Source organism: Suncus etruscus, chromosome 12, assembly GCF_024139225.1.
Source record: "Suncus etruscus isolate mSunEtr1 chromosome 12, mSunEtr1.pri.cur, whole genome shotgun sequence".
NCBI lineage: Eukaryota > Metazoa > Chordata > Mammalia > Eulipotyphla > Soricidae > Suncus > Suncus etruscus.
Window position 1 is genome coordinate 63,719,570 of NC_064859.1, and position 14,669 is coordinate 63,734,238.

A 14,669-nucleotide genomic window follows, 5' to 3' on the forward strand; every position below is an offset into this window, starting at 1 on the left:
CCATGTGTCCTCTGTACCAGGTTCCTCACAACAATCCTTCATGAGGCTAAGCCCAAGTAACAGATAGAAGAGTCTGCTCACTGAGGTCATGCAAGTGGCCAAACTGGGTCATGTAGTACGTGGAAGAGAAAGGACCAGAAAACAGATCTTCTGAAGCCAGAGCGTTAGCACAGCAGTAAGACATTTTCCTTGCATGTGGCCAACACAGGACAAACCCCCGGTTCAAATTCTGGTAACCCATATGGTCCCCCAAGCCTGCCAGAAGCGACTTCTGAGCTCAGAGCCAGGAATAACTCCTGAGCACAGCCGGGTATGACAAAAACAAACAAACAAAAACAGATCTTTCAGTGGTCCTCAAACTATGGCCCACGGGCCACATATTGTATTTGTATCTGTTTTTGTTTCTTCATTGCAAAATAAAAATATATGCAGTGTGCATAAGAATTTCGTTCATAAGTTTTGTTTTTACTATAGTCAGACCCTCCAATGGTCTGAGGGATAGTGAACTGGGCCCCTTGTTTAAAAAGTTTGAGGACCCCTGTATGAACATTGGTTGTCAGCCTCACTGCCCCTCACTGGTAAGGTGAGAAAGGCCTGTACTCCGTCCACCTTCCAATGCTGACTAATCACTATTTGGTTAGGCCAGCTTGTTTCCTGGAGCAAGTAAATATAAACGCATCTCAGTACCACCAGTGAGCTTCCTGAAAGTCACCTACCTCACACCTCATCACAACCAGCCCTCCCCACACCCTTGAACCCCTCTGTTCCACTCTAGCTATACTTAAACCAGGAGGAAACAAATGAAATCCTTTCAATCTGTTTATAGTGGAATTGTGGAGCGGAGCTGCCGTTAATGGTATCCAGCTGTGGTCATCTTTACTTAGCAGATTGAAATAGATTTCCATTATCTTTGCTGAAAGGAATCATCCCCAAATTTAGCCCTCTTGGAGCATAATATTGCTTCTAATAATTATCTTTCATCCCCAGTCTCTGCACAAGACTGTGATCTTTTCTATTAAATCCTCTAGGGATGTAAATAGGAGTTTGCTGCTAATCCCCTGATGTTAACTGAAGCACTCATTTGAATCAGTGCATTTCAGGAAGTTAAGCAAAAGTTCCAAAACAAAGACTAGAATTAATTTGATTGACAGCCTTGCCAGCACATATTTTTAATAACTTCTCCATACATAAGCTGAACGTTTCGTCAATTCTTCAGATTTCCTTTTTTTCCTTTCTGATTGGACTAGTTGTTCCTAAGGATTCTAAAATTAATAATGGTTCCCTCTCATTCAGTTCAATACTGTCTACACTGATAGTGACTCATCATCAATAATCATGTTTTTCTGCATACATTTTTTGCAGTATTTCGACTGTATCAGTAACTGGCTTTATTTACTCTTAGTGTATTCAAGCCAAATTCAATCCAATACCAAAGTGTTAGTTTGTAGTAATGTTCAACAATCATGATTCCATATTCTACGCAGGCTTATAATTGACTCTATGGTTTTTCTTTAGTTTTTGGGCCACATCTGGCAGTGTCCAGGGATTATTCTTGGCTCTGTTTTATTCTCTTTCTTATTCTTGGAGGTCTACTCCCCGACGGTTCTATGGGAGAGACCATATGCAATGCTAGGAATCAAATTAATATCAGTGGTGTGCACCCTGTTCTCCTCTCTCTCTCTCTCTCTCTCCTCTCTCTCTCTCTCTCTCTCTCTCTCTCTCTTTCTCTCTCCCTCTTCTCTCTCCCTCCCTCTCTCTTCTGATTCTAAATTACTGTTTCTATTTACATTCCTGTACACCCAGTCTCAAACAAAAGGAAGGCAATCTTCCCTAAAATCTCTCCCACTTCTTTGCAAAGAACTTGATGCAGTTGATTTTTGTGAAGCAATAAGTTCTTCAAAATTGTTTGTTTGATGTTTCATCAATCCAGATAATCTCTAAAAAGATAGATAAACTAAAATTAACCTGAGAGATAATGAAGAGGACTTGGTAGTTAAAAGTGCTTTCCCCATACATATAAGGGGATAATTCAAAGCCCAATGTCGCCTGCCTGTGTAAAGGGGATCCTGATAGTTCAGCTGAAAGAAAGGAAAAAAAAAACAAAAACACTGATTCAACACTGTTTACAAGTCTCAAATGGAAGCTCCTACTTATGATCTGGGCAAACCCCCCTATAGCCCATCAGCAGCTTGGTCAGTTGCCCACTAATTGTATTGGACCCCACATGATCCTCCTCTCTCTCAATCCTCATATGCCTTAACCCTGTACTATCTCTCCATATCTCCACTCACTTTTTTTATTATTTTTTCTCTCTAGAATATTTTGCAATAAATTTTATAATAATTTTAATTGAATCACATGAGGTTACAAAGTAGTTCATGATTGAATTTCAGTCATGCATTGTACAAGACCCTACACCAATGCACATTTCCTGCCACCAATGTCTCCAGTTTCTCTCTCACCCTCCCCACTACCTGCCTCTGGGGCAGACATTTTCCTTTTCTCTTAAATGAAGCCAACCTAGATTTAAACCCTGGCATCTCATATGGTCCCTTCAGTAGTACCAAGAGTGATTCTTGAGTGTAGAGCCTCTGGATGTGACCTAAAAATTAAAATTTACGTTTAGATATATAATACCACTCAAATTACTTTTGTGTCTAGTATGAGGCAAAGATTAAGGTTAATTTTTTCTATCCATTTATCTGGTTGTTTCACATAATTTATTAAAAAAAATTTTTCCTTTCTCACCCAATTGCTCTGACAACATGGTCATATGTGTGGGTTTTATAACTCTCCATTCTAGCTCATTAATCTACTTGTGTATTCTTATACAAATACTACACTTTATTGAGTTTACTATTACTATTTTCAATTAGTCTTAAAGTACTCATAGTCCTTCAAATTTGTCCTTTTTCAAAATTTCAGTCTTTTGCATGTTCCACGTACATTTTCTTAACCAACCTACACGTTTGATTAAGACATAATTTAAAAATAACCAGCATGTGATTTCTCCTTCACTCCCGTCTCCAAGCACAGTAATAAGCCTCCACTGACTCCAGTTGTCTTTGTTTTTTTGTTTTTGTTTTTGTTTTAATTTATTTTATTGAAACAATTGTGATCTACAGAGTCTTTCATAGTTGAGTTTCAGATATACAGTGAGTCAGGGTCATTCTCACCCCCAATGTCAACCTCCCTCCACCAATGGACCCAGATTGCATCTTATACCACCACCCTTTGCCCCCTAGCATGCCAGTACACAGGCCCATTTTAAGTTTAGATTGTTAAAGTTTAGGTCTCTTGATTCTATTGCCATTGACTTTGGCTTGGATATTTAGTTTCTGTGATTCCAGTTATCTTTGTTAGAAACAACAGTCTTCTCACCAAGGACTTCATGTCAGGTCCTTCTTGTTCCTCTGCAGGTTCCTGAGAACAGTCACATGGTTTGGATGCCTGTACAGTGTTTGGATATTTTGTAACAGAGGCTGTAGAGAGCCGTTGTACTTCAGTTCTGCACAAGAGTCTTTGACTATTGCCGGAAAGTCCAGGAATGATTCAAAGTACAGGAATGATGAAAACTGACTTACCTGTGGCTCTGTCTACAGATGCTTTTCCTCTTTTCATGAAACTATTCTTGTAGAATTCTGACAGCCTGGGATTTTTAAAATTCTTGCATGAAACCAAATGCCTCTTTCTTGGCAGCCCATGCTTTTTACCAAATTCCTAGCTGCCTTAACATTTTTCTCTGAGTATTAGTATGATAACAGAACATCATATTGACAGCATATGATAATGAATGTACTATTTAGTAACAGTACCAACTTGGTTACATTTAGCTTGCATATCTTGATGAACATCAACATTCAGTATTCTGTACTCTTTGTAATGGAAGTGGTGTTTGAGTTTGTATCTGACAATTTGGAGGGATCATTCTTGGCAGTGTCAAGAAGACCTTATGGGGTCCTGGGGATCAAATCCAGGTAGGCTGCATGCGTGGAAAGCACCCTTTCTCTCTGAGCCTGCTATACTTGATTTTTTTTTCCACAGCAATAATCACTATCTGGCATTCTGTACATTTACTCATTAGTTTGCCATCTGCCTTCTCCCAGTCCTAAATGGAGGCTTCAGGAAAGCAGTTATATTCTACATTATTTGTTTACTTATTCATTGCTTCTTGAACAACACCTGGCCCAGAATCAATATTAAATAAATAGTGGGAAATGAAAAGAATACCTTCATCTGGCCCATACAAGTGATCTTAGCAAAAAAAAGCAAATAATAATCATTGTGACTTTTAACATAACATTTCACAGCAAGAGTAACAATTAAGCCTTAAAATGACAAGTATTTGTTGTGCTAAATTGTCCACACTGCAATCAGTAAGAAACTGCAGTGGTACTAGAGTCTCTGGACAGGGTCCAACTCACACCATTCAAGCCAGCCTTGTAGCCATCACAGATGACAACTAGGTTCGGATGCCAACCTACACAGAGAAACTTCTATAAACAGTCTATCTACCCTGTCAGTGCAGCTCAGATCCTCAAGGCAGCTCATGGGATAGGGCTGGCCTGGTCTGGGTGCTAGCCAAGTGGCCAGTGTCCAATTCTGAGGAGTTGGATTTAGGATAGGGACTCCTGCCAAAGGCAGCATGCAAGACTGAGAGCCTGTCATAGACCACTAGAAAAAAACCTGGGTTCCAGTACAAACAGAAGCCAGAGAGCCAAGGCCAAGATATAGGAGCAGGAGCTCAGTTAAGGCAAGTGCTGGGATGGAAGACTTGGTGAGGAACCACAGGAGCCTTAGGACTGACGCTGGGATTTGGGGGCAACAGGGCAGGCATGAGTAGGGTTGTCTGGCATTGACCAGCAGTGAAGCAGATGTTCTCAGCCATTTGGTCCAGTCTCTGCCAACTTTATTTTCTGTAGTACACCACTGCTGCTTCCAAGAAAGGCTGCCCCTTTGCTGAGGACTTATTAAAAAAGCTACACTCATCTCATTCTCAAAGGCCTTCTGTTATAAATTGACCATGGAGGGGCAAAGAGTTATTATAAGGCTTGGGGCACTTGCCTTGCATGCAACCACTCATGTTCAATCCGCAAGGTTCCCCAGACATTGCTGGAAGCAAACCACCCCCCAAAGAGAGAGTCAGAGGAGCCCTTGAGCACAGGTGTGGCCCCAAATCTAAGATGGCCTTAAAAACTTAGTTTAGAGCTAATCATTTATAAGTTATTCCTCTAAATACACAATCAAAAATAATCTTAAACTGAGACTGCCAAGGGGCCAGAGGCGATAGCACAGTGGGGAGGGCATTTTCCTTGCATGCAGCTGAACCAGAACTGATGGTGGTTTGAATCCTGGTGTCCCATGTGGTCTCCCAAGCCAGAAGCGATTTCTGAGCACATAGCCAGGAGTAACCCCTGAGGTCACTGGATGTGACCCAAAACCCCCCCCCCCAAATCTGAGACTGCCTAAAAATAAATTTTTTTGTTTGTTTGTTTTTTGGATCACATTGGCAGCGCTCAGGGGTTATCCTGACTCTGTGCTTCTGGCACAGAAATCGCTCCTGGCAGGCTCTGGGGACCATATGGGATGCCAGGATTCGAACCACTGTCCTTCTGCATGCAAGGCAAATGCCCTACCTCCATGCTATCTCTCCGGCTCTACCTAAAATTTTGATTGAAATAATACTCATAAAGCCATCAGTCTCTGCAAGTTCCCCTCCATACTGATTTGGCATTAGACTCCCCAAAAATATGATGCATGATTTAGATGAGGAGTTCTCAAAATGTGTACTCTTGAAAAAAGATCATAAATTCCAAAGGGCTTTAGTTTATGTGGGTTATATCTATCCATTTATCATACTAGTAATTAAAACTGAGAATTTAGGTTAAATTTATAATCTAAAAATAACAAACTCAATACATGCAAAAATAAATCTTACTAAAAGTCATCTTAATCTCCAAAACAAAAGTTAGTAAAAATAAAAGGTTTTTTTTTTGTTTTTTTGGTTTTTTTTGCAAATGGTTTTGAAAACGTATTTAATAAGAGACAACTGTGGTGGGAGATATAATACAAAAGCAAGGGCTCTGGCCTTGAATGTGACAGATCCTGTGTTTAATCTATAATCACATGATTCCCAAAGGAAACACTAGGGGCCAAGAATACTCCCTGATCATCAACAAAGTGCGAGACCTCAAAATAAACACAAAAAAAGAGACAACTGAGCTCTCATAGCTGCTCCAGCACTGTTCGACACTTGATTGCTCTGGTTAAGGGATAAAGTAATAATCTTGTGTCAAGGTTACAGGTGCTGGACAACAACTCTATTAGTTTGAATCGCTGCTGCACTCACCATTTATACAACTCACTGGCTAGAAACCTATGCCCAGGCCTATCAGTTTATACATCTATCAAAAGGGCATATTTGAATATTGAGTGAGAGCTCAGACAGGCACAAAATGGGCACTCAGTACATTCAGCCATTCTTATTGGATCTGATAGGACAAGTCAGGCCAACTGCTTCGGAGCACTGCTAGGGACAAGATCTCTGAGAAAGCTGCTGCATCTATAAGAATGGAGCACAAAGGGAAGAGCTAGGGCTCTGGCATTTCTACAAGAGTCTCCAGCTGGGTTATTATTTCCTCCTCTGAAAATACAGGATGTCAGCAGGAAGCTCGAGGAATGAAGGGAAGGCTTGAGAGGCAGGTCTGGTGTGAACATGTGTGTGAATATAGGAGTCTGTGCGAAAGTGTGAGTGTTGGCATGTGTATGTTGAGTGTATAAATGTGAGTATGTGAGTGTGTTAATGTGTCAGTATGTATGAGTGTAAGCATGCATGTGAATGTAGGATTTCACATGTATGTAATTTTGGCATACATGAATGTACGTGTGAACATGAGAGAATGTCAGCATGTATGTGCGTGTTTATATGAATGCATGTGGAAATAAGTGAGTGTATGTGTGTGTGAGAGTGAATGTGTGTGTTCGTGAACATACCTTGTGGTCAGATTCAAAGACCCTCCCTTTCAAAAGTATTGGAATGTCTCAAATCTGTTGCAAATGGCAATGAGGAAAAAACAGTGTGGAAATATTTTAATGGCTTATTCTTGGCCATAGTGACCTGCAATGAAGGCAGCTCACCCTGACTAGTCCATTATCACTGCCACGTCACACCATATTCTGCCTCCGAGTGCCTCAGAATGTCACAGAAGTGACATGAAACAGTAACATGAAACAGAAGTGGGGAGTTGGGGATTGGCTGGAACATTCTCCCAAAAGACAATCACAAGTCAATATTTTTATTAGGATTCTAGATAAATCATGTAACTTTTCATCTAGAGTTACTTGGTCATGAACAGCCTATGTAGCTGTTTACAAAGGGGCTAGGAAGAGCCAGCACACAACTATGTGCATGCAACCTCAAGCCACCACCCTGATGAGCTGCAGTACCAACCATCAACCCTTCCCGTCTCTTTGGGGATCATTGTGAGATGTACTCAAGAAGCAGAGTTAAGCTACAAATGAACCAAGGGATGGTCTGGGTCCAAGCCAACCATGAACACCCTGGGCAGAGTTACCCAGCCTTGCCAGCAGAGGCCACAGCCCTAAGAAAATCAACCCTGGGTGCCACACACTTCATCACAGTGTGATTACATGGACTAACCCTTTGAGCCAGCTGAGCATTTAGCAATCCTTGTGCAGGCACACTGGGTCCAAGTCTAGGCCTGGAACTGAGTTCTAGAAATGCTGCTATAGAATGCAAGATGGCTACCTAGGCTCAGGGTCCACCTTCCCCTCTGCTCAGGGGTCTAGGCCTCAGAAGGCCACACTCTGCTGGGACCTGTGAGGCTTAAGTGCTTCTGGTGTTTTTCTACATCAGTTGAATCCCAGTTCTCAATACATATTGCCTGGAGAGGCCATTCAAAAGCTTACTCTACAACCTTGGCCACAGGATTTGAAATAAAATGACTTTTTAGGTTGGCCCACTTGTCACTCTTTCTGGTGGTTCTCCTTTGAAGGCTCTTTATCTAGGTGTGACCCGGTCCCTGTCTTCAGGGTCTCTACAAAGGCAAAGCCTGGAATACTGTCTTGTTAATAGGGTAGTTCTTGCCCCAATTCTGCTCCATACTCCACAGAAATCCCCCAGCTCACCTGAATGGGGAAGACGCCACCCACACCTGCCTAACTCTTCTTTCACAGATTACCCCCCCTAAGTCACAGCATCTCCAAAGCACCAGCTGTGTTCATTCAAGTGCTTCCTTCCCTGAAGAGCCTTAGAGCATGGCTGGTGGGGATTTTCCCAATGGCCTTGTCAGGGTTAAGGAAGTCGTGGCACTGATGGAAGGAAACAATAGATATAAACTGAGCTAAAGGTCTAATTCTGAATTCTACCTCACAAAAAAATACTCAAATCCCATATTCTTTTTTTATTCCTTTCTTTCTCAGAGCTAAGCTAAATGTAATAATGGAGTTGAATTTTGAATGGCAATGTTTTAGACAAATAAGACTTACAAACTCTGAACAGTGTAATGTGCTTTAAAGTCTTTGAAGTGAGTTGTTTACATTTTCCAATACTTGAGTCTTTTGCCTAAAATTACATTGATTTTGTGAACAATCATTTCCTTACTTCCACTGATTTTCTATTCCTGGGCCTATGCACTTGAGAGAACAGAATGTGTGGGCATGGAGGGAAATGGGACCATTTAGGTTGCTGCAAAGAAATCACCATTCTCTGTCGATGGTTTCCAGAAAAATATTCTCTTTCTCTCACTCCATTTATCTATCTCTTTCTCTCATTCTCTCTCTCCCTCTCTTTCACATTCCCTTTCTCTCTCTTTTTCTCTCTCACCACACACAATTAGACACATTATAGTCACAGTATCACATCAATACATGAACAATAAAACTTACCTTTTCCTGAATTGCACGCTTTAATAGCGGTAATCCCATGACAAACTTCAGTCTCTGAACTGTCAATGCTCTCATTTCATCCAGACTTAAATCATACCTGTAATGAACAGATACAAGATGGCAGATAAGATATTAAGTCACTGAATTGCTGAGGACTGAGTGGGGCCTTTGAGATGCTTTGCCCAAGTGATATAAAAAACTCCATATTTGAAAGGCACTCTCATCCACTGCTGGTGGGAATGCCCCCTAGTCCAACACCTATGGAGAACAGTCTGGAGAGTGCTCAAAGAACTCAGAATTGAGCTGCCATTTGACCCAGCAATTGCCCTTCTAGGTATATACCCCCAAGATGGAAGGACATTCATTCCAAAATATGTGTGCACCCCACTATTTATCGCAGCACTCAGTATAATAGCCAAGTCTTGGAACCAACCTAGATGTCCAACAATAGATGAATGGATCATTAAGATGTGGTATTTATACACAATGGAATAGTACATGGCAGTCAGAAATAATACAATCACAGACTTTGCAGCAACATGGATGGACCTAGAACATATTATGTTAAATGAAATAAATCAGAAGACAAAAGATAAACACAGAATGATAGCACTATTCTGAAGCACCTTATACATACACCTTATATACAACTAATACTCAACAATCAAATAACAGGGTATAACAGGGTAGAAACTCCAAACACAGTAATACTCAACGTATACTCGGGAGCAGTGCCCAAAGATACATGAAAAAGGAACAACACAAACTCTTGACTACACATTATACCACAAAGAAACCACAACAGTAGAAACAGCAGCATAGAGAGAACTGTTAAATAATCAGCCTTCTACTTACAAAGGCCCATAATAATCCCTTAGGGATCTTATACATGACCATAGGTAAAGTATACATGGGAAATCACTGACTCCAAAGGAAACATCCCATAACACTATGTGTTTAATGCCTTTTAATCTTACTATATTTAAAAATAACCTCTCAGCTTTTCTTCCACATGTTGTTCTTGGAATACAAAGGGTGGACTAACTAAGAAGGCAATCTTCGGGGCTCAGTCACACGAGATACCATAACCCAGCTTGCACTACGATAATGTCCGAGAAAACTCTTTATCTCTAGGTTATACCTTCTTTTAGGATTTGAAGCATGTGACCAGTCAGACCACCAAAGAAGCAACTGTGATGTACAGACTTATACTACAGCCCTACTCATCAAACACATTCAAGCAAACTAGCATTCCCTTGCTATTTTCTCCTCTCTTCTCACTACTTTCTTTTTTCTTTTTCTATTCTTTTCTTTTCTTCTCTTTTTTTTCTTTCTCTTCTCCTTTCTTTCTAATGTATTTTCTCTTTTCTTCTTCCCTACCCCTTCCATATACTTCCCCCTTTCCCCCCCTTTGGAAATCCAACAATCCCTTCACCCCTCAATCCCATCCAGACCTCCCACCATATTAAAACTCTTCACCCTTAGTTCTTAATCCAATAGGCATCAAGACTGACCTCCTACCCCCAACGAACCAGTACCCAGCACCCAAGCAAGGGACAACCCAGTCAAACCCACACCTCGCCCCCCACAAGAAAAGGCACCAACTCCCCTGCGGACTCATGCTGCACGGACCTCCCTACCAAATCCCCCTACCGTGGACTGTTACTTGAAACCGGACTTAGTCCCAAAAGTATCCCCAATGCAAGAACTCTTACAAGACCTCCCTCCCGCAAATCCTTTGCTAATCTCAAGAAGGTCAGGGGGAGTAAAGGAAAGGTGCCTGGGAACCCACACACCACAAGAAAATCCCAAAAGACAATGGGGAAACCTATACTTCCAATATAAGTGTAAGCCGGTATTGCACCACCTCTTTACCTGCTCTTCCCCAAAAGTAAGGTAGTCTTAGACATTACATGGTTCCTTTAATTATTTTGTTAATTCATTTTTTAAATGTTTGTTCTACATATACATATGTGAGGCACATATACTTTTATTCCTATTTTTATCTTGTTTGGATGTGTGACCTGTATCTGTTTTCTTCTCTGTCCACCCCCAAATGCACCGACAATACAAAGTAGCACCATTTCTCCCTGCAAAGGCACACTAAAAAAAGGGGAAATCTTACACATAAAAAAGAGCTCTTATCTACTAGAGATAAGAACTCATACTTGTTTACAATACAGGGATATCTTCCACCTTGAAAATATGTCACACAGACCCAACTTAGACCTCAGGTGATTACACACCATCCGTCCAGCCTTGAACCCTGGACCCCAGACATAAAATCAACACAGTTCTTCACAACAGCTACAGGAAACAAACGCCATCCGGGACATCCTTAATACCGCTGGGCCACCAACAAGTGCCAGCTCTAATATAATATCCTGACAACAAAGAAAATGGGAACAACTTGACTTAAGAACAGGTTATCTGGGCCCGGAGAGAGAGCACAGCGGCGTTTGCCTTGCAAGCAGCCGATCCAGGACCAAAGGTGGTTGGTTCGAATCCCGGTGTCCCATATGGTCCCCCGTGCCTGCCAGGAGCTATTTCTGAGCAGACAGCCAGGAGTAACCCCTGAGCCACCGCCGGGTGTGGCCCAAAAACCAAAAACCAAAAAAAAAAAAAAAAAAAAAAAAAAGAACAGGTTATCCTACCTCACCAGCCAAGATAAGACAAAATCAGAAGACCTTGTCACCCTTTGGTCAGTCCAAAAGCCAAGACCGCGATTTACAGATGACTGGCCTGCTAGAAACCATGACTGGACTGAATATATCTTGAGACCAATAAAAAAGCCCTAATCTAGGGTTTGAAACTACGAGCCTGCACAAACAACCATGATCCCCAGTTTCCAAAGGTCCGGCAGAGGACAATCGCACGGAATGGGGCTTCTGGAACACACAATGAAAGATGCTATCCTAGATTCCACCCCAGGATCAGTGCAAAGTCCAAGACCACCAACCACAGAAGATGAATTAAAATGACACATGAGGGAACAGAACTTCTAGAACCACAAAGAAAGACTTTATCATACGTCCCACTCCTGGACCTGTGCAGATACTGAGATCTCTAGATACGAGAGGTCTTATCTCATCACCCAGGATGGAGCAAGAAGTTTCCAAAACACCACGAAGCCCCATCGGGTAGGAGTAAATGAACCTGAACGGAGTCTATGTTAATTCCCGGTGACAATGTACCCCAAGGGTGGAGAACCCCATAGCGCTTAGGCCAAGTGAATTCCTTTTTCGAATGACCCCAATAGTTACTATGCCAGTGCAGGAGGGGGAAAAAAAAAAGCAAAAGCACAAAGCATTTTTTATCTTTTATATATTATTTTTTCTTCATTTTTATTATTAATATTATTATTATTTACCTATCTACTTTCTGTCGATTTCTTTGTTTTGGTATGGTCATTGAAGTTGTGTTGTCCCGCCTTTATATTTATAGTGTTGGGGGTTTTTTTTGTTTGTTTTTTGTTTTTCTCTTCTTTTCTTTCTCTCTTTAGGTGCTCCGCCATGTTTTTTAACTCAAGACCAATGGCTTTTTTGTGGTGCCTATCATTATCACTGGAGTGCTCACTGGATATTTGACAATTTTTTGTACTGTTGGGGTGTTTCACCTTCTTTTTCTCCTTCATCTCTCAAACCGATGATGAGAGCCTCTAGAAGGATTCTGCCCATTTTCAGCATATTAGACTTTTACCCCAGTTTATTGCTTTTCTCTTCTTCAAATAAAACCACATAACTTGAACTATGTAGTCCTTCCTCCCAGTTAGAGGGGGAAATAAGGGAGGCACCAAGACCAAGACTACTAAGTACTGTAAGCTAGGTACAGAGGGGACCACATATTCTCGCAGCCCCAGGGGTGAGGGAGGAGGACATGGGAGGTAGGACGAACACGGAGGTGTAGGGAGGACAAATCGGTGATGGGAACCCCCCTGATTTTATGTAAATATGTACCTATAATATTATTGTCAACAATATGTAAACCACTACTATCAAAATAAAAATTATATTAAAATAACTCCATTTTTTTGGTGCACTTCTACTTATCCATGCTGTAAACCCAAGTAGACCACTGCAATGTGTGACAGAAACTATAGAATATGACAGCACTCAAATGAAATGACCATTTTCTCCTTTGCAACTTCTTTAAAAAAAAGTTATTGATTGATTGATTAATTGGTTTCTGGGCCACACCCAGCAGTGCTCAGGGGTCACACTCCTGGCTCCGCACTCAGAAATTGCCCCTGGCAGGCTGGGGGACCATATAGGATACTGGGAATTAAACCGGGTCCCTCCTGGGTCTGCCGCATGCAAGGCAAATGCCCTACCGTTGTCCTTTGCAACTTCTAAAGACATTCCCATGTGTGTGAGTTTATTCCAGAGCAGAATCTGGGGAGCAAGGGGAGAAGAGAGTCACCTCAATGGGGTAGGTGCTTACTACAGTGGCCAGAAAAATATGTCCTTTAGTTTCACCAAGGGAATCCACTTTAAGGGGCTGAGTTTCCAAACAATGTCTAGACCTTGTAGTCAATCTCAGACCACATTTTACCAGCTAGAGCTGCAGCCAGCTACTGATAGAATAAGACAAGTCTCTTGGCCATTTTACTCACTTTGACATAAGGCAGACTCAAGACTAGAAAATAGCTCAAAAGCATATACCTAGCATGTTTTGAGACTCCGAAATGGGGTCCCCAATATTGCATGTCCCCTGTAAGCATTGCCAGTATAGCTAATAGACCCAAATATCACCAGAAGAGGCCCCAGGTTCCATGAGCACCACTTGGATTGGCACCTATTAAAAAAAAACAATATTAATTGGGTGCTAAAAGGAGATAAAGGGTATCATGCTTGGCATGATACCCTTCAGTAACAATATTGTAAACCACAGTGTCTAAAAGGAAAAAAAAGAAAAGAGAGAAAGAGAGAGAAATAAAAATGTTAGTCCCAGAGGCAGGTGGGGAAAGGTAGAAGGGAAACTGGGGATATTGGCGATGGGAAATGTGTACTAGTGAAGGGTGGTGTACATTGTATGACTGAAAACTCAATCATGAACAACTCTGCAATTATGAGAGTGAAAATCAACTATATTATGAACAACCTTGTAAACATAGTGTTTAACTGATATAATTAATTAGAAAAAATATACACACACACACACACACACATACATACTGAGGATTGAAGAAATAGTACATAAAATAGGATATTTGCTTTGTATACAGCCAACCTGAGTCAAATCCCTGGCATCTAAGGATACTCTGAGCACCACTAGAAGTGATATCTGAAAAAAGAGGCAGGAGTAAGCCCTGGGTATTGCCAGGTGTAACCCAAAAACCACAATAACATAGAAAACATATTGAAGATGAGAGACATTAAGGCTGTGTTTGTACTTGTGCCTGTCCCTCCCTCTCCAACTCCTCTGCTGTTCTCCTAGGATATGCTCAATCTAGTTCAAGAATAGGACTAGATTAGCTCCCTAAGGGTGTAAGGTAAGGAACATGGAGGAGAGCTCATAGTATCTGTCAGAACCATGACAAACCAGTCAGGATCAGATGAGCTGCCTAGTAACCACTCACCAGATTTCAGAGTTAACACAGCCAAAAAGCCTCTCCAGAACCTACTCACCACCAAGGGATTCTTGATCAGTAATAACGAAACATTGTTTGGAATCACTAAGTTTTGATCCAAAATTAATTGATCCAACATGATTTCAGACTCAGAAACCCTCAAGACAAACAATAGGAGTTGGCAGGATCTGCA

At 41.4% G+C, this 14,669-nt stretch overlaps 1 protein-coding gene across 1 annotated transcript in view; it reads right to left on the reverse strand.

Moving 5' to 3' along the window:
• ACOXL (acyl-CoA oxidase like) overlaps positions 1-14,669 on the reverse strand; it is a 424,916-nt gene that overhangs the window by 360,110 nt on the left and 50,137 nt on the right. Inside the window, 1 exon segment of the mRNA XM_049784649.1 lies at positions 8,908-9,004. Coding sequence (XP_049640606.1) covers positions 8,908-9,004 — 97 coding nt within the window.